Consider the following 20847-nt stretch of genomic DNA (forward strand, 5'->3'; position numbering starts at 1 on the left):
ATTTCACTTTTTGACTCATAATTTCTCTCTTTTGATTTCTGGAACAAACAGCACTGAAGTTCACTGACAATATTCATCAATTGTTTTTACTCTGGAAGTTTCCAAGTACAAAACAATTTATGGACTCGGGGACTAATAGTAGATATTGTTATATTGCCTCTTGTGATATGTTATCACAATAAACAGACACAGTGATACTTCTGTGATACTATGTCCTTCCTGTCCTGCAGACATTTGTACTCTAAACTGTCCTTTCTTGAACTTCAGGGGTTCAGACTTTGGTACATGCTGTTTTATATCAGTTGTGTGTAAAACATTATGCAATTGATCAATATCTAAATAAAGTCTGATTTCATCATTAATATTTTGGTGTTTTTTTGGGCATGTTGTTGTCTTCAGTTACAGGGGTGTTGTTATAAAGTTGTACATGCTGGGTTTTTTCCCCGTTTTGATGACTGTAATGCACTTCACACTGGCATTAGTCAGACTTTAACTCCACTAACATCCACTGTGTGGCAGCAGTGAACAAGTCTGACTGGCTGTTTGACCTCTGCTTACATTCAGCTCTGAGTAGCACTTACATGCTGCACATGCATTTATAAAAAATGCATGAGTATCCCTAAACATTCTATTTCTATGTTTAGGAGTCCCGGGGAATGAATCCACAGCCATGATGTAATGAGAAAGTTACGACATTTGAGTGGACAGAAACAGGAATGGTGGCTTTTTGGTGTGTGCGTGTCTGTGTTTGTATGTGCACATAGTTTCGATTGATTTCATGGTTTCAAACTGCTATTCATGGCTACAGCTGTTCAAACTTTGTTCATTTTATTCCTCCTAATGAAATTCTTTGACTGCAAATAAGAAAAATAGCTTTAACTGCAGAAACAATTTCAACTAAGAGGTACATTCACAGCTATCATCACACAGTAGAAGAGGATTGACTCTGTGTCAGCATAGGTGAAACATAATTTAATCAGCCCTAAGCAGTGACCTGGAAGGATAATGCCTCCTGGTGTCATTAGATGGTGCACTTGTTTTTGGCACTTTGACTATCTATACCACGCTAAGTACTCGAGGAGATCACTCTGGATGTAATCCCATGTTGCACAGAAATAGGTGTCTGATGCAAGGACAGTGGCGCAACAGTGCTGAGATAATCTGCAGGATGCACAGTCATGCCAGCCTGCTGCAGAGGGTCAGTTCTTGTTTTCTTTGACAAAACACATACAGAACCATGATCACAAATACAGCATTTCTGTGTGAGCATTAAGTGTCTGATTTTTTTTAGCAATCTAAACTTTTTATTTCACATCCACTATTTGCAACCTGTGTTTCTTCTCATCTGCCACATTACTGTCTGGTCTTTTCTTCTTTTTCACGGTTTGTGCATGCCGCCCATCCCCCACTTCCTCTTATTTTACTTGGTGTGACTCTGAGGTTTGGGTTGTCGTGACAACGGAGGACACAGACCCGTCTCTATTCTATTTGCAAAGTTTCTGTTGTTGCAAGCGTATTGCACATTTGCTGCTGGGATAGGGAAGAGTCTTGCACCACCATCCCCCACCCACACCTTGTCAGAAACACGCAGGCGTGTGCTAATTCTCAGAAATATCAATGAGATACGAATCTCTTCCGGTAATTTACACAGAAAATTCTGGACTCACACCGCTGTTAAAGAGAGACATCTGGCTTTTGAGGACAGTGCTGAGGAGCACCGTACTCCCTCTGCAAACATAAACATTTATCATCTCTAAAATAAGCTCACTGAGTCAATACATCTGCTAATAATCTTTAAATACTTTGACCATTTATCATCATGTTGCTAGTCAAAGTGCACGCCTCAATGCTACATCAGTAAAAGTATATTGTCCTGAGATAATTGATCCACATTAATTATTACTGGGATCAATATCTATCTGCTGTAGTGTCTGACTTTTTAAAAAGCAGGTGTCACCTTGTAACTATGTCCTTAAAAGGGATGAGCCAATGCTTGGCAGCAGCGGTGCAGTCTGTCCGGGCTTCATGGGCGTAGGTTTTGAATTTGCATGTGTGTGTGTGTGTGTGTGTGTGTGTGTGTGTGTATGAGTGTGTGTGCAGATGTGGAAAGTAACTGAGTACACTTCCTAAACTTTAAACTCTGAAGTATTGATACTGTGAGTATTTTAGGCCATGAAACTTTTGTCCACTGCACTATATTTATCAGATGGCCACAGTTACTTTACCTAATAAGATCATACATAAAAGCAAATACTCTGAAATATAATGTATTGTTAGAACCAAATCTAGTTGGACATATATTCATCTGGAGGAGGTACAGGACTGTACATACAGTACAGTACAATCAATTAAAACATCTCCAAAAAAATTACTTCTCAAAAACATGAAAACATTTTTATATTTTTTACAACAAATAATTCTATACACAAAGTTCAGACAGATTCTCATACTTTGGAACGTGTTTCAAATACTGTTCCCATCACTATGTGTGTGTTTGTGTGCGTGTGTATGTGTGTGTGTGTGTGTGTGTGTGTGGGTGCATAAGCATGTGCACGTCTGCATACACTTCCCTGCATGTATGGTGTGTGCGTGTGCGTGTTTGACTGTTAGAGCCTTTCCTGTGTAAACCACGTGGCTCAGACATGGTTAATAAAAGATCACGCTCACTTCTGGGTTTTCTTTCTTCTGGGGAGTCCAAACACTGGTAAGACCCTGACAGCAGGAGACTTTATTTAGAAATCTGTTGCTTTTTTTTCTTTTCTTTATTTTATTTTTGTTTTGTATCTCTCCAATTAAAATGCACTCATATATACAGGAGTTACTGCTTTATATCTCAATATTCTCCTATATCTGCATCATTTTGAGCAACATTACTGTCAAATACTGTCGGTGCAACCTGTTTTCATGTTTCTTCATTACCAAATGATGTTAGAGATTCTTGTGTTTTGTTCTTGTGTCATATTTAGTGTGTGAAAACTTTTCTTTAGTCAACCCGTCACGTCTTCAGTGTTTGCGGTGGAGCGACCAGAAGCTACTGATGTACAGTGTTGTCACCCATAAAGTAGAAAGCACTACTAAACTTCACTACACAGTGTAGTGTTTCCTACTTTATGGATGAGTATACTGTTGGCTGCAGAGAAATGACCAAAAAGAAACCAACGAAGGCTACTCGGTGTGGAAGATTTTAAAACCTGTAGGTCTCATAAGGAAACCTGTTGAATTTCTCTGTTGTGTTTGTTTTTTCAATTTTGTTTTGTCTTCATTTATTACAAATCAGAAGGATAATCGTGAATGTGAAAACCTGACAGAATAATGATTTTAGTAGAATCATATACCAGCACAAACAAGTCTCTGAGATCTGTAAAAGAAAGCAAACAAGCATTGTACAAATTCAAGTTTATTTTCAGTTTCTGCTTTCCAGTTCTTGTATTGATTACATTCATTATTTCCTTCATACAAAGTTTGTTGTGAATTTTTTTCCATAAAAAAATTGCTGAAAAACTAAAAAAATGAAAGAAAAAATATTTTCCTAAATGCCTCATATGAAAAAAAAAACTATGAGCCAGTTATAGAAAATATATAAATAGGTTATAAGGCAAATACGGATAAACTATATACACTTTGGTCTGCAAAATAACTGAGACTAAAGGTGTATTTAAGGCTAAAATAATCTATTATTTTTTGCCATCAGGTACGATTGAAATAATTACAATTTATTCATATTGTAACATGTTTATATATATGTACATACACTAAGTGTATGTAGGCAGACAAGTATAAAAATCTTCCCTGATGAATCTTTCATGTGGTTTTTGATTTCAAAAATGTATGTATATTCTGTACTTTTTTCACCAAATGATTTGTGATTTTTGTTGAACTTTTTCAATAAATCAATTATCTGAAATTTGTATGACAAGAATGCTTTCAATCATTCACATCCTGATCAACACTGGTAATATTTAGGGTCCATTAGTTGCTTATTTGCATTTGCCCTCACTAAATTGAAATCTAAAGCTCGTAAAGTGTCGTACTATCATAAAAAAATAAAAAATATATTTTGTTTGACACATAAAATGTCCATTTAGCTATTGTTTTTGTAAAATAAAAACTGCTGAGCTCTCACTGTGTCTGAGACTTGGCATCTGTAGCAAACATCAGGGGCTTTTCTTCTAATTCCAGGGAAGCGGCTGTAGGTAGTTTGATGGAACCAAACCTCGTCGTCCGTGCAGATCCCCCTGAAGAAGAGGTTAAAGTCAAACTGACTGCAAAAGTCAGCTATAAAACAAATCAATCTAATCAAATATTGTATCCTAATTGTAGAGGAGACACTCACATAGTAAAAGCCATCTTCATCCATGTCACCTAACGTGTATATAATGTCTCCTGAACGAAAGGTAAGTTCAACCTTTGAGAGACAAAAAGAGCGTAGAAACATCGAATCATCACCACAAATCACTTTGTTGTATTTGAAACAGGAGATAAGACTGGGTTAATAGAAAATGGTTGAAAACCACAGTGTGGTTCATGTGTCAATACGCTGCTTACTTCACTGTCCATGTTCGGTGAACTTTCCCACGGGTCGTAGTCAAATAAGGCCACCATTCGTCGAACGACCACATCATCAGGGATACTGGCTATGTCGCTTGGATCTGGTGTTAAAGACATACCTGTGGGCCCAAATGCACAAACACTCCTTTGAAAGCAACTTTAATGCTAAAATATAGAATCAATTTGCACATGTCAAAGAAATACCTGCTTAAAAAGTGGACACACTGAAGTAAACGACTACCTTTGAGCAAATGCACTGACAGAAATAATCAGTGGAGTGTTTCTTTTAACTTTACTGTAACATAAACTCAAGATTTATGTGTTAATCTTACTTCTTATTTGTTGTAGTAGTTTTTTCTAACCTCCTACAGTGACAAACAGCGCATCAGCTTCTCACCCTACATTACCCCTGTACGTGACTGTTCTAGCAGTGTGTTACAGCACAGTGTCCTGCAGAAACAGAGGGTAAATACCTGTGTGGTCCACAGGGAGGAATCCCTGCTGCATGAGTAGTTGCTTCAGGTACTCATCGTCCACTGGGATTTCAGCCACCATGTTACTTGGCACGTAACCGGAGAGACCACCAGACTCACCATGATAGAAACCATCAGAGTCTTTGTCTCCAAACACCTAAATAAAGCAGAGAGGGTAGGTATAGCGAGGGGTAGAGGGTATTACTTTATGTTAGGGTTTTGGAATTTAAAAAATGAATGTTAACAGTTCTATGTCACAGCGGCAGACAATTACATCAGTCAGATGGAATTGGTGACAGGAAATAAAGAGAAAAAGCTGACATGTTTTCACACACTATGCTGGCCTGAATTGAGCACAAACAGGAAACGCTATCATGTTCTTTCAAATAAGTGTTTCAACTGATGAAGTGAGGAAATGCAACTCCAACATGTCAATTACACCTGCCAGCACACTTAAAGAGCACCATAAAAGATTTACAAACAATTTCAACTGCTCTACTTTTCTTTTTCTTTTCTTTTTTTTTTGTATTTATCTTACCTTGATGATCTGGCCTGGTACAAAAGGCAGCTCCTCTGCAGCCGTCTCATAGTTGGGAGACATCGCAGCAGGGTTGTATGGGTAAAGTGCCACAAAGAGTCGGACGGTGGGTATGGACAATTGGCTCGCAGTCTCAAGCTCCCATTCTGTGAGTTCCTCCGGAGTAACAATCCTCACTTCATCTGGGTATATCAAAACATCCAACTCCAGCCTTGTCTCCATTTACAGTGGTGCGACTGCTTCAGTGTCCACTTGGCAGACAGATGGCTGCTGCAGACAGCAGAGCTCTCCTTGCCCTTATCCTAATTTGAGGTAACTAAGCCAAGCAGAAGGAACAGTAATCCTCTTTGAAGCAAGTGGAGAGATTCATTAGTTCAGAGCTGCGTGTTGCACTGTAAGACTGCGCAATGCAACATAATGGGAGTAATGGTTTGTAAAAGAAATCACTAATATGTTATCTGGATCAGATAATGCCGTGTAGTTCTTTTAGGCTGCTTCTGGGTTATATGTGGCAGCAGAGAGATCAGTTTATAGTATAATAAATACATTTCTGAGACAAAGCTTTTCTGAATGAGCCTTGAAAAATAATCAGGTTTATTCCAAGTTTTGGAATTTAAAGTTAGAGAAAATAGTTATAAGCTCCTGATTTTCTCTAAAATGGTTTAAAAGAAATTGATAATCTTTGGAAACAATCATTTAAGCACAACTGTTGGAATACAGTAAAGCTAGGCCCTTTTTAAAAACACATGATCTGTTTTATAGGCCTGACCTCTGTGTCGTCTGTTGTCAAAAACTCATTTTTATACAATACCATAAAAAATAGCCTCCTATAGCCCTCTATACATAAAAATCCTTCAGAAGTTGGAGCCATATTGTTACAATATTAATACTATCTGAAACATCGAGTCTGGGTTAAGTGTGACGTGGCATTGTTTTTCTCCTCCACTGTTTGACCCAGTTTACACATCACTAAAAGACAACACTTCCTCTCTTGACCTCTGGTCAGGTCAGCAGGTGATAATCTCTTCCCGAAGAGGAAGGGAAATAGACGGAGGAAATGTCTAATCGCAGGGCATGCCAATTTTTTTTTTTTCCTTTGGTTAGACTCCCCCCAAAAATCTAGATAGTGATTTTACTTATTCCAAATGTTTCTAATTATTTAAAGATAAAAAACAACAACTGGTCAGCTCACTCAATGTAAACGTCATGGTACAAGCAGGCAGTCCAAAACTGTATCCGAGGCACTCTGATTGTAGTTAAAAATCCTTATTAATATATGGATAACCAAATTTAATTAGTAGTCAGGGCTGTAAAGCTCCTCTGTGTAGGATTCAGGGGGGTATATTGGCAGAATGAATTTAACATTCATGACGATATGTTCATTAGTTTATAATCACCAAAAAAAAGAATCAGTGTGTTTTTGTTACCTTAGATGAGCTGTTCATGTCTACAATACATGTGGTGCGGGTCCTCTTTCACAGTCTGTCATGTTGTCCTACAGACTAGAATGGACAAACCAAACACTGCTTCTAGATAGGGCAATGTATGATTTCACATTTTCTAGACTTTCACTTAACTGTCAAATTAATTTATGCTCTTCCAAATCTCCACATAAAATCTGATGTTTTTTAAAAAAAAAAAAATCTATTTGCCAAAACAGACATTTTATAAAATGTAAGATGAAACTTTTCTTTTACAACCCCTATAAAAGGTTTACTGAATACCAAGCATGTGACCTCAGTGATGATGTATGAATGAACCCTTAGGTGCTAGCTTTATGAATGGTCACTCTCCACAGGTTGTCCGGTAAGAACAGGATGATGATGGGTAATAATAAATCCAGTTCAAACACCAATTGACATGCCACTCATTTATTTTCTCTTGGTCAGAATATCCATATTTGAGGTGTATGATGGGTGTGTGTGTGGTTACTACAATAAGGAAATAAAACAGAGAACATGCACATATATTAAAATGTAACAATAAATATTATAAACAGTATGGCATACAAATGAACAACCCCAATTCCAGAAAAGTTGGGACGCTGTTTAAAACGTAAATATAAACAAAATACAATGATTTGCAAATCTGTTTTGACACATATTCAGTAGAATACAGTACAGAGACAAGATACTTAATGTTCACACTGATAAACTTAATTGTTTTTGTAAAATGTATACTCATTCTGAATCTGATGCCAGCAACACGTTCTAATAAGTTGTGACAGGGGCAACAAAAGACTGGGAAAGTTGTGGAAATCTCAGAGAAACCCTGTTTGGAACATTCCACAAGTAAACCAGACCATGTATGGGTATGAAAGGGGCATCCTCAAAAGGCTCAGTCATTCACAAGCACGGATGGTGTGAGGTTTATCACTTTGTAGAAAACTGCACAAACAGTCCAACAGTCTATGAACAATGCTTCTCAAAGAGCAGTCATAAGAAATTTTGGGATTTCACCATCTACAATTCATAATATCAGCAAAAGATTCAGACAATGACAAATCTCTGCTCATAAGAGGCGAGGCTGAAAACCATAATTAAATGGCCGTGACCTTTGACCCCTCAAGAGGCACTACATTGGAAACCAACATGATTGTATGAAGGATATTACTGTATGAGCTCAGAAGCACTGCAAAGAAACCCACTGTCAGTCAACAGTCTGTTGCTGCATCTACAAATGCAAGTACAGACTCAACCATGCAAAGTGAAAGCTACATATCAACAACATCCTGAAGCACCGCCGACTTCTCTGAAAACGAGCTCATCTGAGATGAGCTGACACAAAGTGGAAAAGCGTGCTGTGGTCTGACGAGTCCACATTTCAAACTGATTTTGGAAATCATTGATTTCGTGTCCTCCGGGCTAAATCTGTGAAGGTATACGGCTGTGTTAGTGCTCATGGTATCATGGGTAAATCCCACATCAGTGAAGGCACTATGAATGCTGAAAGGCACCATGACAGGTTTTGGAGCAACATATGCTGATATCCAGACGATGCCTTTTTCAGGGATGTCGCTGCTCATTCCAGCAAGACGATGACACACATTCTGCTCGTGTTACAACAGCATGGCTTCGTAGGTACTAGACTGTCCTGCCTGCAGTCCTGGCCTGTCTACCATTAAACATGTGTGAAAAAATTACGAAGCACAATAAGCAACAACAGAGACCCCGGACTGTTAAGCAACTGAAGTCATATATGAGCAAGAATGAGAATGTTGAAAACTTCAACAAATGAGTGTCCTCAGTTTCCAAACACTTCCTGGGTGACGTTAAAAGGAAAGGTGATGTCACACAGTGGTAAACATGCCACCATTTTTTAAAAGATATTTACGTTTTTATAGGCATTTGATGCATTTAGTACCTATTATTTGTAGACTTTCTTGCTCCTGTCTGTTGTGTTTTTGTCGGTGGTGGACCGCTGCATTCAATTGTCCTTACAGGAATAAATAAAGTTGTATTGTATTGTTTGATTGATCCCCTGACACTGACTGGTTGTACTGGGTGAGTGTGCCTTTTTTAACAGCTGATCTGAGTTAAAACAGTTTTATACTTGCACATTTCAGAGGATAGTCCTGTGGTTCCAGAAGCTACTTCACAATAACAGCTACAAATTGTATTTTACTTTCAAAGGACTCACTGCTGAGCATTACGCCTCATCCTCAGACACTTTCATTTCCATATTTGGCCAGAAGAGGGAGCTGTAGATAGATTCTCCATCTGATTTAAGTAGCTGATTTTGCTAGTTTGGTAATGAGTCCACACCTAAACCAGGGTGAAATGACTTACACGTACTGTGACACATTGCAGTGACTTAAATTAAAGCTGCTGTGATATAAAACTGCTGCCTCTGATGAACACAGTCTGCTCTCTGTTAAAAACAATAGCTGCACAAATCCAACCTCACCAGCAGAGTTTGCCCTCTGCATTACTCACTTATGCTTGGCCTTGAAGGCAGGAAGTGCTGTGATATCCGATTACAGCTCAGGGACGCCCTGTGCGCTGTTCTGCAAAAATGATGATGTCATGATCAGAAAAAAATACATACAAATTTAAAGTCTAAGATTACAGGACAAGGTCTATCCAGGATATGACGTTTCAGAATATGTGTGACATTATGCTTACAGTCAACAATCATCTGGTCCTTAAAATAAATCCAGCCTTTTTGTCAAACTGTGCCCTCCTGGATGGATTACTGAACAGGCCTACCAGGCTCAGACATACTGACCAGGAAGAGATGCTAAAAGTCCTCAAGGAATGATAAAACGACTTCTCTTTGCTGAGCATCATTTAACCATTCCCCAAATTCTGAATCCCAAAGATTCCTGAATGTGTCACCATTAGAGCCTCTACCCGTCACCATGGCAGTGAGTCCACAAAGAAGCAGCTTCTTAACATTTAGACTCTTGAGGACTCCTCATAAAACTTTATGTGTGTGACTGTTTGCTTGAAACTAACTCTGTTTTTATGACCAGTCCAGGACCATCAGGCGTCTGACCTCGCTGGTCCGAGGGTCACAGAGGCTCACTCTCCTGGACCGTGAGGAGCTCAGGAGTCTGTGAGAGTCTGTGGTCGTGTTTCAAGCATGTACAGTAAAAACGTAGTCTGATTCAGGTTGATTTTCATACTTAAATCTCTTTATACATTGTCCTCTTACTGTCCAGCCACCACAGTTCAGATGAGGGAAGGTCTGAGTACATCATGCCACAGTAATACTTTGAAGGGAACATACACTCCAGTCACTAGAGTACATGTTGCCATCGTATGTTTCTTAATACCACAAATACTTTATATTTGTGTGTCATCATGTAGCAGATATATTAAAACATAACAAGTCTTTACATTTTAACAACACTGTGGTTTATGTGTGGTTCTGTTTAGGCACAAAAACCATTGGTTATGGTTTGGAAAAAATCATGTTTCGACTTTAAAATACCCAGTTTTGGGGGCACTGGCTAGACATGCAGTGATGTCTTGGTTAAAAACAAAGGTTACAATATAATCTTAGTTCTATTAGCCCAGGCGAAGCCCTCTACTGGTCTCTTTGGGTACTGTGGGTGGAGCCTGGTGAATAAAGGCCCTGTCATGACATAACATTGATCCAGCCACACCAACACATTCTGATCTCATATCACAGCTTTGTCAGTGGCCTTTCACGTTTACATATTATGCACAAGGTATCATTCTGCATCTACCAAGCTGGGACGTCAACAAAAGCACATGGCTGGGTTTAGGCAACAAAAAAAACATCTTGGTTTGGCATTTGGGAAACGAACACCATGCTCCTGGGTGAAAGTCCACAGGTTGTTGGAACCATCCACTACCCCTCCTGGCCAACCTATAGGAACTTTCCAGCATCTTTGTCTTATGTTGTTACTGGCAGCGTTTCAACCTGATGCCATTTACCGCAGCCAGTGCTATCTACTTTAAAATGCAGTAACACAACTCATTAAAAAACAACTGGTTTTGTTGTTTTTTGGTCGTGACCAATGGTTTGCAGTTGTCTCTCCTAGGTGTCACACCATCAACCATCCACTGTCTCTCAACTCCAGATGACAAAATCAGCTCATATACTATGTCACTACAGATACGTTGATATGTGTGAAACATACAAAAGTTGTGTGTCCATGGTTTGAAGACATATTCAGTTCCTATATTTTCTTATGGTGTCTGGGCTGGAACATAATGACTTGTTTAGGACTTGAAATGGAAAACTTAGGACTTGTTTCTGAACTCCATAGACTTTGGAACTGTAGAGGTCCAAGGTGTCACTGGTCCAGGAAGGCTGGATTGAGCAAGAAATGTGAAGAAGTTCTTCCACTAGTATGTACACAAAACATAGGCTAATGGGATAAGTTTTTGTGCAACCAAGTCCTTAAACTCAGCTGGAGAGATGACTAGGTTAATATGCACCTTTTTGTTTTCCGTATTCTAGTTTTAAATGCTGATAACCTTGCTCAGTTCTGCCTCATTTGATTTTATTATGCTGGTATCTTGACATGATACAAGTTCAGTTTTGTGGTTCTTTTGGTTCATGGTTCGGACCAGATTCGGACCAGACTGCACCTTTTAAGTATGTGGGCTTTAGACTATGTGAAACAATGACTTTGTGCAATATAGGACTCAGTCATCTTGATATGGGCTGAGCAGCTCACAGAATATTCTGTCAGAACCTGCCCTGAAGCCCAATTAGCCACATGGAGGTTGGGATTAAAAGGCAACTCTCTGTCCCACCAGCAGCCCCCACAGAGAGATGCAGTGTCACACCCCACCCTATATTCAATCAGTTTGTGCAGGCCTCTGGCTCCAGCATGCAGCCATAGAGGACTCCATTTCCCACAAGGCCTCTAGCCCAGCTGCTCCCATCCATCCATCCCTATATGCCTCTGGTTCCCCATGTATGGAGTGTTACATCATTGGCACAGACACCCACCTTTCTGAGTGATGACGCAGCCGAGGGAGAGTGTGTGAGGAGGGAGGGAGGCAGGGAGGAGGGGTGAGGGAGGGAGAGAGGAGAGGGTGTCCCGTCTGCACGGAGCACAGACAGACAGCAGGGAACAGCTGCAGCATTAGGTTCGCGTAGGATTTCACTGCATTGCGATTTAAAATATCAGTCATTTCATCCCCAAAAACTCCAGTAGAGCAGCTCGACTAAGCAACCAAATATCATTTAAAAAATGGTTGATCGCGAGCAGCTGGTGCAGAAAGCCAGGCTGGCTGAACAGGCTGAGAGATATGATGATATGGCAGCTGCTATGAAATCGGTAAGTCCATCAAAAACAACAAAAAGATAATATTTATGACTTGTGTGAATAATGTGTTGCTCTCTGTGCGTAAAGGCGCGTCCCGCAATCTCGACCGTGTTGGCTGTAAATCTGGGGGTTACACTGCTGGCTCGATATTACTGCGCTACAATTCTGATAAAAAAAAACATTATATTTAATATCTTTATTGTCTTGTCGTCAATTGATCGACAGCTCAGAGCCTTTTTTCTGAGTCGAGTCCAAATCGTCTGCTCCTTGGGCGGTGCCTTTCTGTCGGCCTGCCGTTCAATGAAGGGATATTACAATGAAATGCACCCAGGCCTGAGCTTGATCTCTCGGTTAATAAGAGGCTCGTATCATATAATGGCTCTGCACTATTGCATTTGCTGTTTCCCCCCCCCCCCCTTTTACCACCCCACCTCCCCTCCCTCCATTATGCCTAATTTATAAAAGCTTCTGCTGCTGGGAGCCATGTGAGGTTGCTCGGGAAAAAAAGCCTATCAACTGCTGCTGCTGCCCCCTCTTCCTCCTCCTCCTCCTCCTCTTCCTCCTCCTCTCTTTGTCACATTAATTAAAATAATATGCATTATCAAAATCAGTTTATTTGCCAGACTAGTAGCCAAGGCTTAGAGGCATTTTTTTGAGCATGATTGCATTATAGAAAAGCTCCAAAAAGAGCTGCTCTTTCCTCCAAACAAACGTAGGAGGCAGCAGAATCTCTCTAGAATATTCTTTGTCATATTGCAGTGAGTCAATATGCTCAGATTTGATTGTGGGCTTTGTTTTTTCCTCCCAGTTTATTCCTCATACATGTGCATGTGCTGTGTTTGTGTCAAATTCCCCCTGCAGCATTTTGAAGTCATTTTGGGTTAATGACCCTGATGAAGTGGTGTAATATTTCATGCAAAGAGGATGACCTACCTCACAGGATCTGTCTCAGCTCTTATTGGCCCCTACTGAGGACAGAGCCTTTTGTCTGCTTTTCTTTTTTTTTCACCCTCTAAAGAAATTCTGGGAAGTGGATTCACCAGTGGGTTAAAAAAAACTGCTGTGTCACACCAGCTCATACTGGAACCAATAGCATCCTGGGAGTCTTAGCAGGGAACCTGCATGAGCTCACATATAGATTAAAATCACACTTTAAAGGAGGGACATTTTGTCAGATGTTCCTCAGGAGAGATGGAGTGAGCCCCTGTGGATCGTTTGTCATCGGGGGTTTCTGGTTGCAGGAGGTGGGATGATGTGTGTGTGCAGGGAGGGATTCCTTTCCCTTTACACAATCTGCCATGTCAGTGCGGTCCAAACTAGGCCCTTTTGCCGGGGTGTGTACTCTCACTCTCTAATCAAAGGGAATCCCTTGCCATTGCAGCCAGAAATGACATGGAAAGTATTGACAGTTTATTCTCAACGTAACAGCCTTTTATGCAGCTTTTCTGCGTGAATTTTTATGGAAATGTTTTACGTTTAATCGATTAATCGTTCGGCCTGAGGAATTTCAGGAAATAGCAAAACACGCCAATTGTTAGTAATGTCCTAAAATGTCTTGATTTGTCTAACCAACTGTCCAAAACCAAAAGATATTTCGTTTTCTATCATCGAAAAACAGAAAATATTCACATTCTTGAAGCTGAAACTAGTGAATTTTTGCTGTTTTTGCCTTAAAAAATATTCAAAACGAATGGCCGATTGTGAAATTAGTTGCAGATTTATTTTCTGTTGATCAGCTAATTCATTTATTGACTGCTCTACATGCATGTCGGGCTCTTTAGCTGTAAATGAGGATCTTGGTATTTGTCACAGATTATGATTCATGTCAGTGAAAGCCTTGAAATTATGATATTTGTGTCAGTCGGATGCCTTCTCAGCTAATTTATAATATATATCAGCACAACTGTAATCCAGCTGACACGACGGTTTGCTTCCCGAACATCAGTGCATTATATTTAGAGTGATGACCCATTTGTTTCCCTTTAAAAAAAAACAGATGAGTCATTTGCTCAACAGAAATCATGACTTCCACTTGTCATTTGCATGCATATGATAGGGTTACAGTAGGCCCCTCCATCTCTATAGCTTGAGCCCTGCTCTTCATCCACTCAGAGTGTGTGACGTTGGCGATCCTGCGCCATCTTTGTGCTCCTCTGCCTGAGCAGAAAATGTCAAAACTGAGAGATGAGAAATGTTAGCATGTCAAGGAGGAGCTATTCAGATAAAAAAGCAGGTGTAATGTTTTATGAAACTATCTCACAAATATTAACATATAGCCATATATCTATAAATAAATAAATATTTTAGCCCATATGTAGTTATTGATCTGACAGAGGCCAACACAAGGTTGCCTTTCCAAACAAAAAACCCTGAGTAATACGACCTTTTTATAGCAACATAGTCTATTGAAAAGCTACCCAACTATCAAACTGATCCGTCAAAATCTAAATTTAACAGCCGGGCCCAGAGTGATGTCACGGTGTGGTGTTTTAGACAGGTAAAAAGGTCAGTTTGAGCCGGAGAAAAGGTCACTGGGACACGTGAACCGCCTGTGCAGTGATGGTTTTCACTTACAGTGCAGCTGCCCTGGAGTGCTCGTGGGAACATTTTAGCCATCTCCAGCCCTCCGTTCCTGTCCCAACCCCCCACCCCAACCCCCACCCCCTCACACTGCCACAGACTTTCTTAAATATTGTGTCTTACTAACTAGCAGTAGCTGTCCACGTGGCAACTGGAGCTACTGGTGTGCTAAATGAATGGACTGGCAAGTGTAATATTGTTCACAGTCTGTGCTGTGAACTGTGCTGTTAGTCTCAAGTCTTTCACATAGAAAAAAAGTGTTTTTTAATCATTAGGGCTGCAGCTGATTGTTTTCATCGTCAGTAAATTTGTCAATCTTTTTCTTGATTTCTTGATTAACTGTTTGGTTTGTAAAATGCTCAAAGCAACTTCCACATTTCTTTTTTTTAAGTATACAGAGAGTAGTAAAGAAATGAACGGAAACAAAGAAAAGAGAGACGAATACAGGTCTTTGGACAACCTTGTTTCAGGAACATTGTAGTTTGTTTTCTGTGTGTTAACCCCCATAGCACAGTGGCGCCCCCCAATATAAAAAGCATCTAATTTGCAAAAATGTTGCCAAAATTTGGATTTTCTTGGATTAAATGTTCTTGTTTTCCTCTTTTTATAACGTATCAAGGCTTGTGCTCTGAAGCTGGTGATTAAACAGTCCATTGTCTCTGTCTTCCAGGTAACAGAGCTGAATGAAGCCCTGTCCAACGAGGAGAGGAACCTCCTGTCTGTGGCCTACAAGAACGTGGTCGGAGCCCGCCGCTCCTCCTGGAGGGTGATCTCCAGCATTGAGCAGAAGACCTCAGCCGACGGCAATGAGAAGAAGATTGAGATGGTGAGAGCCTACAGGGAGAAGATTGAGAAGGAGCTGGAGGCCGTGTGTCAGGATGTGCTCAACCTCCTGGACAACTTCCTGATCAAGAACTGCAGCGAGACGCAGCACGAGAGCAAAGTGTTCTACCTGAAGATGAAGGGCGACTACTACCGGTATCTGGCCGAGGTGGCCACGGGGGAGAAGAGGGCCACTGTGGTGGAGTCGTCGGAGAAGGCCTACAACGAGGCCCACGAGATCAGCAAGGAGCACATGCAGCCCACCCACCCCATCCGCCTGGGCTTAGCTCTCAACTACTCTGTGTTTTACTACGAGATCCAGAACGCCCCAGAGCAGGCCTGTCATCTGGCCAAGACCGCCTTCGACGACGCCATCGCCGAGCTCGACACCCTCAACGAGGACTCCTACAAAGACTCCACTCTCATCATGCAGCTGCTCCGAGACAACTTGACACTGTGGACAAGTGACCAGCAGGATGACGAGGGAGGGGAGGGCAACAATTAAAGAGAAACCACACTTCGAAAAAAATATATGAAGGGCCGGTGGACTTTGGCAGCCGCTTTTGCCGATGATACTACCGCAGCAGCAGTTCTTTATTTTTCCATGTGTTAAAAGAAAAGAATCAAAAGAGAGGTGAGAGTGGAGGTTAAATCTTAGTTTAAATATATATAGAAATATATATACAGTTGAAAGGGGCCTCCGTCTTCTTGATTTTCTCTTTGACATTTGCCAAAACCACTGATATGTCAGTCAATCAGCCTGAAGTGGTTGTTGTTGGATTGAAATGGCAGCCTCACACTGGCATAGGAACTGATCTTGTTCTGTCAAGATAAGCTGCTTAGATAGGTTTTTGCGTGATAGAGATACATTTGAGTAACTTGAGAGAGAAAATGCTTGAATGGGAATGCCTCACAAAACTAGTTTGCATTGGTTCCAGTAGTAAGTCTATATATGAGAAAGGGCCCTGAAAGACATTGATGTTAAACTCAGATAAGCAATGAGAAAAGAGAACGTTTTAAACCGATTAAACCCCCCCACCCCACCAAATAAAAAAATTATAAATAATAAAGGATAAATTAGACAGGAGTGACAATGAAGACCTGATAGTAAAAACCAATTCCCCTGGTTAATACAGATTAGTCTGTTACGTCACTGGAACCATAGATTCTTTTGGAGGTGAAGATTACTAAAGGCAGAGACTTAACGATAAAACACACAAAAAAAATTACAAAAAAAGGAAAAAAAAAACATAAAAGCAGCTTCAGAGTTTGTGGTTTACTTCTGTGTTTGTTTTATTAAATGCACTTGCCTACTATACTGTTTCTTCAGTGTAAGATGATGACAACAATAATATCGATTATTCAATATTGTGCATGCTGGTGATGTATTTATATACAGTAGCTTGACTTTATTAACTTATACTGTGGGTGTTAAGTATTCATCGGATTGAGAAAAACAGGCTTTGTCTGATGTTGATTTCTAATTTCTAATTTATTTTTGTTTTGTTATGGTTTTTTGATTTGCTATACCAAAATGGTGATCGTAAAAATTGACCTGTAATGGGCGTTGCTATAGTGACATGCAATATGTGTATTTAATTTGTTACTGAGAGAAAAAAAAAAGGATGATAAAAACTCACCAGTGATCACTTAATCTTACCAGCTGGTGTTTGTCACATTAAAGTATGATTATGATATATTTTGTTCTTTGAACAGTATTTAAGTACTTTTTTCTGTCATGCTATCCAGTTTTAATAATGGTGAAGTTTTCAGGCTCAATGTTTCTGTTATGAATTCACAAACATGGACCATATTTTATTTCTGACAGTATACATTTCTTTTGTTTGTTTGTTTTTATACCTTTTAGCTGTTCCTGAGTGACAAAATATCTTGAATGTGAGTCATTATGTAGCAGTTGCACAAGAACCGAAATAATAGCTATGATAATAAAAAAGAATATGACTAAATTATACATGCACCATTTCCGTGGTGGTCTAGTGTATTGTTGTATCGTCACCCATGAGAAAATTTTGTTTCTACGGAAAAACCATTTCATAGATAGCGATGTCTGAACGCTTTGTTTTGTGCCCTGAGTACAGTATGTGCTTTCTTTTTGTGCCTGTATCATTATTTAATATGCCTCACGTGCAAGTTGCAGAAAAAAAGAAAGGATTTATCTGCCAGTATTTTAAGTTCCTGCAAGCATGTGTGCAAGATGTAATATTTTCCTCACTTTTACATGTGTCTGCTCTCTGTACAGCACATAGATATGAATATTCAACACGAATGCACAAATAGTCACAGGGAAAGCATAGGCAATTCAACAGAATTGGTTATCGATGAGCAAATGTGATAATGAACGTCTTCAGAACAAACTTTAGACACCAGGAAGCTGCTGAACAGATTTATCTTCATAATGCTGCTACTATTATAGATTATTACATTAATATATTCATACAGATGGCAGTTTATCGGGACTTTATTTTTCCTAATAGATGGCAGTTATTCGGGGGGACTTTATTTTTTATCTCAGATGTGATGGCTTAAGAGAGAAACCAAAAGCCTTAAGGTCGGTCACACATTGTTCATGTATGCCAATTATGTCACCATCATGAGTCAGCCTCCGTGCGCTCACACTGTATGTCACAGCTGCTTTGATTTATTTTTAACGTAGTATAAAGCTGATGGTCTTGAAGGCTCACCAGACAAATAGCATGAAATCCTGATGCCAATCTGCACAACAGCTCACACGGTTTATGAATATTAGGACAGAGTCGAATCTTTTATTTCAATTTTTACGTTTTGTGTGTTCCAAAAAAGTGGAATTTTTCGCTCACTTTATTGTTTGAATAGTTTTGAAAAATCATGTCAGGAGACTTTCACTCATTGCCAAGAATACATGCATTGTGTTCCTTTTTAATTATTATTTTTTTCTGTGGTTTGTAATTTTATTTTTAAGTTTTTATTATTTTGGATGTTTATCCTTGTTTCTGCTGTGACATGAAAACATACAAAGACAAGAAACGAGCAGAAGAGAAATAGATTTTAATCACATATTAGATGAAAGACGAGCTGACCTGCTGGAAATTAGCAAGAGAGGGCGATAGGGATACAAACTGTATGCTCTGAGGAACTTTTTGGTTGCCATCTGTTGCCCATTAAAGTTATTTGTTTATCGGTATTTATTCTATATTTTCATTTCTCTTTGTGACATAGCCATTTACAGTCATGCCACAAACACCACAGCTCATCTCTTTTCATTCTGTAACTTCATTCAACAGATTTGCAGCGTTTCTGTTGAGTTTTACAGCCTGAACATTGATGCAGGAAGTCAATATGACCTCACATAACCCTTTGTGGGTCACATAACACGTGTGTGCATGTGTGTGTGTGTGTGTGTGTGTGTGTGTGTGCGCGTGCATCCATATCTGAAAGTGTGCTGTACATGCCTGCACCATTGCATGTGTTGGTGGGTGAACATATGAGATGGAGTCTGTATTAGCTGCAGTGCAGAGACACGGCCAGCTCACACAACAACTACAGTATGTCTTAAATGAGGCTCTTTTTAAAGTCGCCTTGCTAATCATTAACTAAATTAGGGCATACATCAAAGAACATTGCTTCAAAAGACAGCAGGTTTTATGATCGGAGCAGAGGAGTGATGCAATAAAATAAAATCCTGCATCTCACGATGGACAACGGAAGGAGAATCTGCTTAGCACAGGCTTTTAGATTCACATGCAAGTCATATTTTTGCACTTGAAGCTCGAGTTTATCTGAGTACATATCTGTGTGTTTCAAACTGGGAGTCACTCTGATTGATAAGCTGAAGTGGCAAGCTGCTGGATCGCCCACCCTCAGACTGCAGCCTCTTGCTGCAGCTTGCTGCACTGAACCTTTCATGAGATGAAATTCTGTGCTTTGAAAGGTCCTCCTTGCCAGCCAATCGCTGACAGGCTCACTCTCCGCAGCCACCAATCCTCTCTCTGTTGCTAGGGCTATAATAAGTATCCCACTATTAGCCCGGCTCCTTGCTGCACTGCTCAGACACCTATTGCATCCTGTAAAAAAAATGAAAGCTCAAAGCACACAGGAGGCATTAGGATTCAGCACCAACCTATCTTCCGGCCTGTGTTTTAATGCACTGCTACACTTTCAGGGACGTTGGTGTCATCATTATAGGGAAATGCTGGTCACATTACACATCCTAAAACACACTGGGGCCTACTGCTGCACATGTAATTCAATCTCCAGCAGCTACAGATTCAATTCAGCATGTTTAATAACAAATTTTGTCAAACTGAAGCAAAACTAAATACATCGCCCTCATAAACTAATGTATAATTCATGCTGTTTACATTAAAAATACATATCTACCCAAACCAGTTCATTTAGCTGATGTATCTACATCCCTGGAGAAGATTATATTTTAAAGGTAACATCTACAGGATACATTCAAAGCAGAAAATTGCTCAGGCATGTTTCACTTCCACATATACAGTCACTGCTCTGTCTGATCACTTTCATCACATGAAGTATTATTTCCCAGAGGGGAGGCTGGGATGACAACGCACAAGAGATCATCGAGTCATAATTATGTCTCACAAAGGCGAATGCCCTTTAAATCACTGAATCAAATTCCTCGTTAGCATCGGTGGACGTGACGCCACTCTCAGCAGCATCTTATGAAAACAGTCCTGATGATATAAAAGAATCAGGTGATGTGATGATTAAAAATAAACTGTGGAAGCCATGGTGTATCTTGAAGATGAAACAGGGAAGTTATTTCTGTCCTCTCTGAATTTCATGAGCTCTTTCAAGTTTGTAGAAAAATAGTTTTGTACACATCCTCTTCCTCTTTTTGGGACAGGTGCAGGATAGCAGCTGGCGAGTATGTACCTACTGGATTTAAAGACATAGTTCAACCATTTTTTGGGTAATATGCTTTTGCTTTCTGGCTAAGAATATCAATACCACTCTCAAGTCGGTCTGGTAAATAAACACCTACAGCTAGTAGCCAGTTAGCTTAGCATAAAGACTGGAAGAAGTGGGAAACAGCTAGCTTTGTTCTGTCATCAGAATTGCATCTCTGCTTTTTGCAGATGATGTGGTTCTGTTGGCTTCATCACACCGTG

The 20847-nt window shown here is 39.9% G+C and overlaps 2 protein-coding genes across 3 annotated transcripts; one reads left to right on the plus strand and one right to left on the minus strand.

Annotated features, from left to right (window-relative positions):
- Positions 1–3379: 3379 nt before the first annotated feature.
- On the minus strand, positions 3380–5844 carry si:ch211-105f12.2 (RIMS-binding protein 2-like). Of its 2 annotated transcripts, none has more exons than XM_050069886.1 (5): positions 5560–5844; positions 5022–5178; positions 4546–4667; positions 4334–4405; positions 3380–4235 (listed from the first exon to the last, which is right to left on the minus strand). In XM_050069886.1, the coding sequence occupies exons 1-5, from the start codon at positions 5779–5781 to the stop codon at positions 4170–4172; spliced, it is 639 nt and encodes a 212-aa protein (XP_049925843.1). In that variant the 5' UTR covers positions 5782–5844; the 3' UTR covers positions 3380–4169. The 2 variants fall into 2 exon arrangements, with proteins under 2 accessions (XP_049925843.1, XP_049925834.1); XM_050069877.1 differs by having other exon boundaries at positions 3380–4258.
- A 6201-nt stretch (positions 5845–12045) lies between these two features.
- On the plus strand, positions 12046–18893 carry ywhag2 (3-monooxygenase/tryptophan 5-monooxygenase activation protein, gamma polypeptide 2). Its single transcript, XM_050069900.1, has 2 exons — positions 12046–12322; positions 15561–18893. Exons 1-2 carry the CDS (start codon positions 12236–12238, stop codon positions 16215–16217), a joined length of 744 nt encoding a protein of 247 aa, XP_049925857.1. The 5' UTR covers positions 12046–12235; the 3' UTR covers positions 16218–18893.
- Positions 18894–20847: the final 1954 nt, after the last annotated feature.

Source organism: Epinephelus moara, chromosome 2, assembly GCF_006386435.1.
Source record: "Epinephelus moara isolate mb chromosome 2, YSFRI_EMoa_1.0, whole genome shotgun sequence".
NCBI lineage: Eukaryota > Metazoa > Chordata > Actinopteri > Perciformes > Serranidae > Epinephelus > Epinephelus moara.

What these genes read in the sequence shown, in the direction of transcription:
- si:ch211-105f12.2 (XM_050069877.1), bottom strand. Translation starts at nt 5,781, where the DNA reads ATGGAGACAAGGCTGGAGTTGGATGTTTTGATATACCCAGATGAAGTG. An exon ending in CCTCCCTGTGGACCACACAG is followed by an intron (nt 4,668 to 5,021) that starts GTATTTACCCTC and finishes TTGGGCCCACAG; the next exon opens with GTATGTCTTTAACACCAGAT. An exon ending in CACCGAACATGGACAGTGAA is followed by an intron (nt 4,406 to 4,545) that starts GTAAGCAGCGTA and finishes TGTCTCTCAAAG; the next exon opens with GTTGAACTTACCTTTCGTTC.
- ywhag2 (XM_050069900.1), top strand. Translation starts at nt 12,236, where the DNA reads ATGGTTGATCGCGAGCAGCTGGTGCAGAAAGCCAGGCTGGCTGAACAG. An exon ending in TGGCAGCTGCTATGAAATCG is followed by an intron (nt 12,323 to 15,560) that starts GTAAGTCCATCA and finishes TCTGTCTTCCAG; the next exon opens with GTAACAGAGCTGAATGAAGC.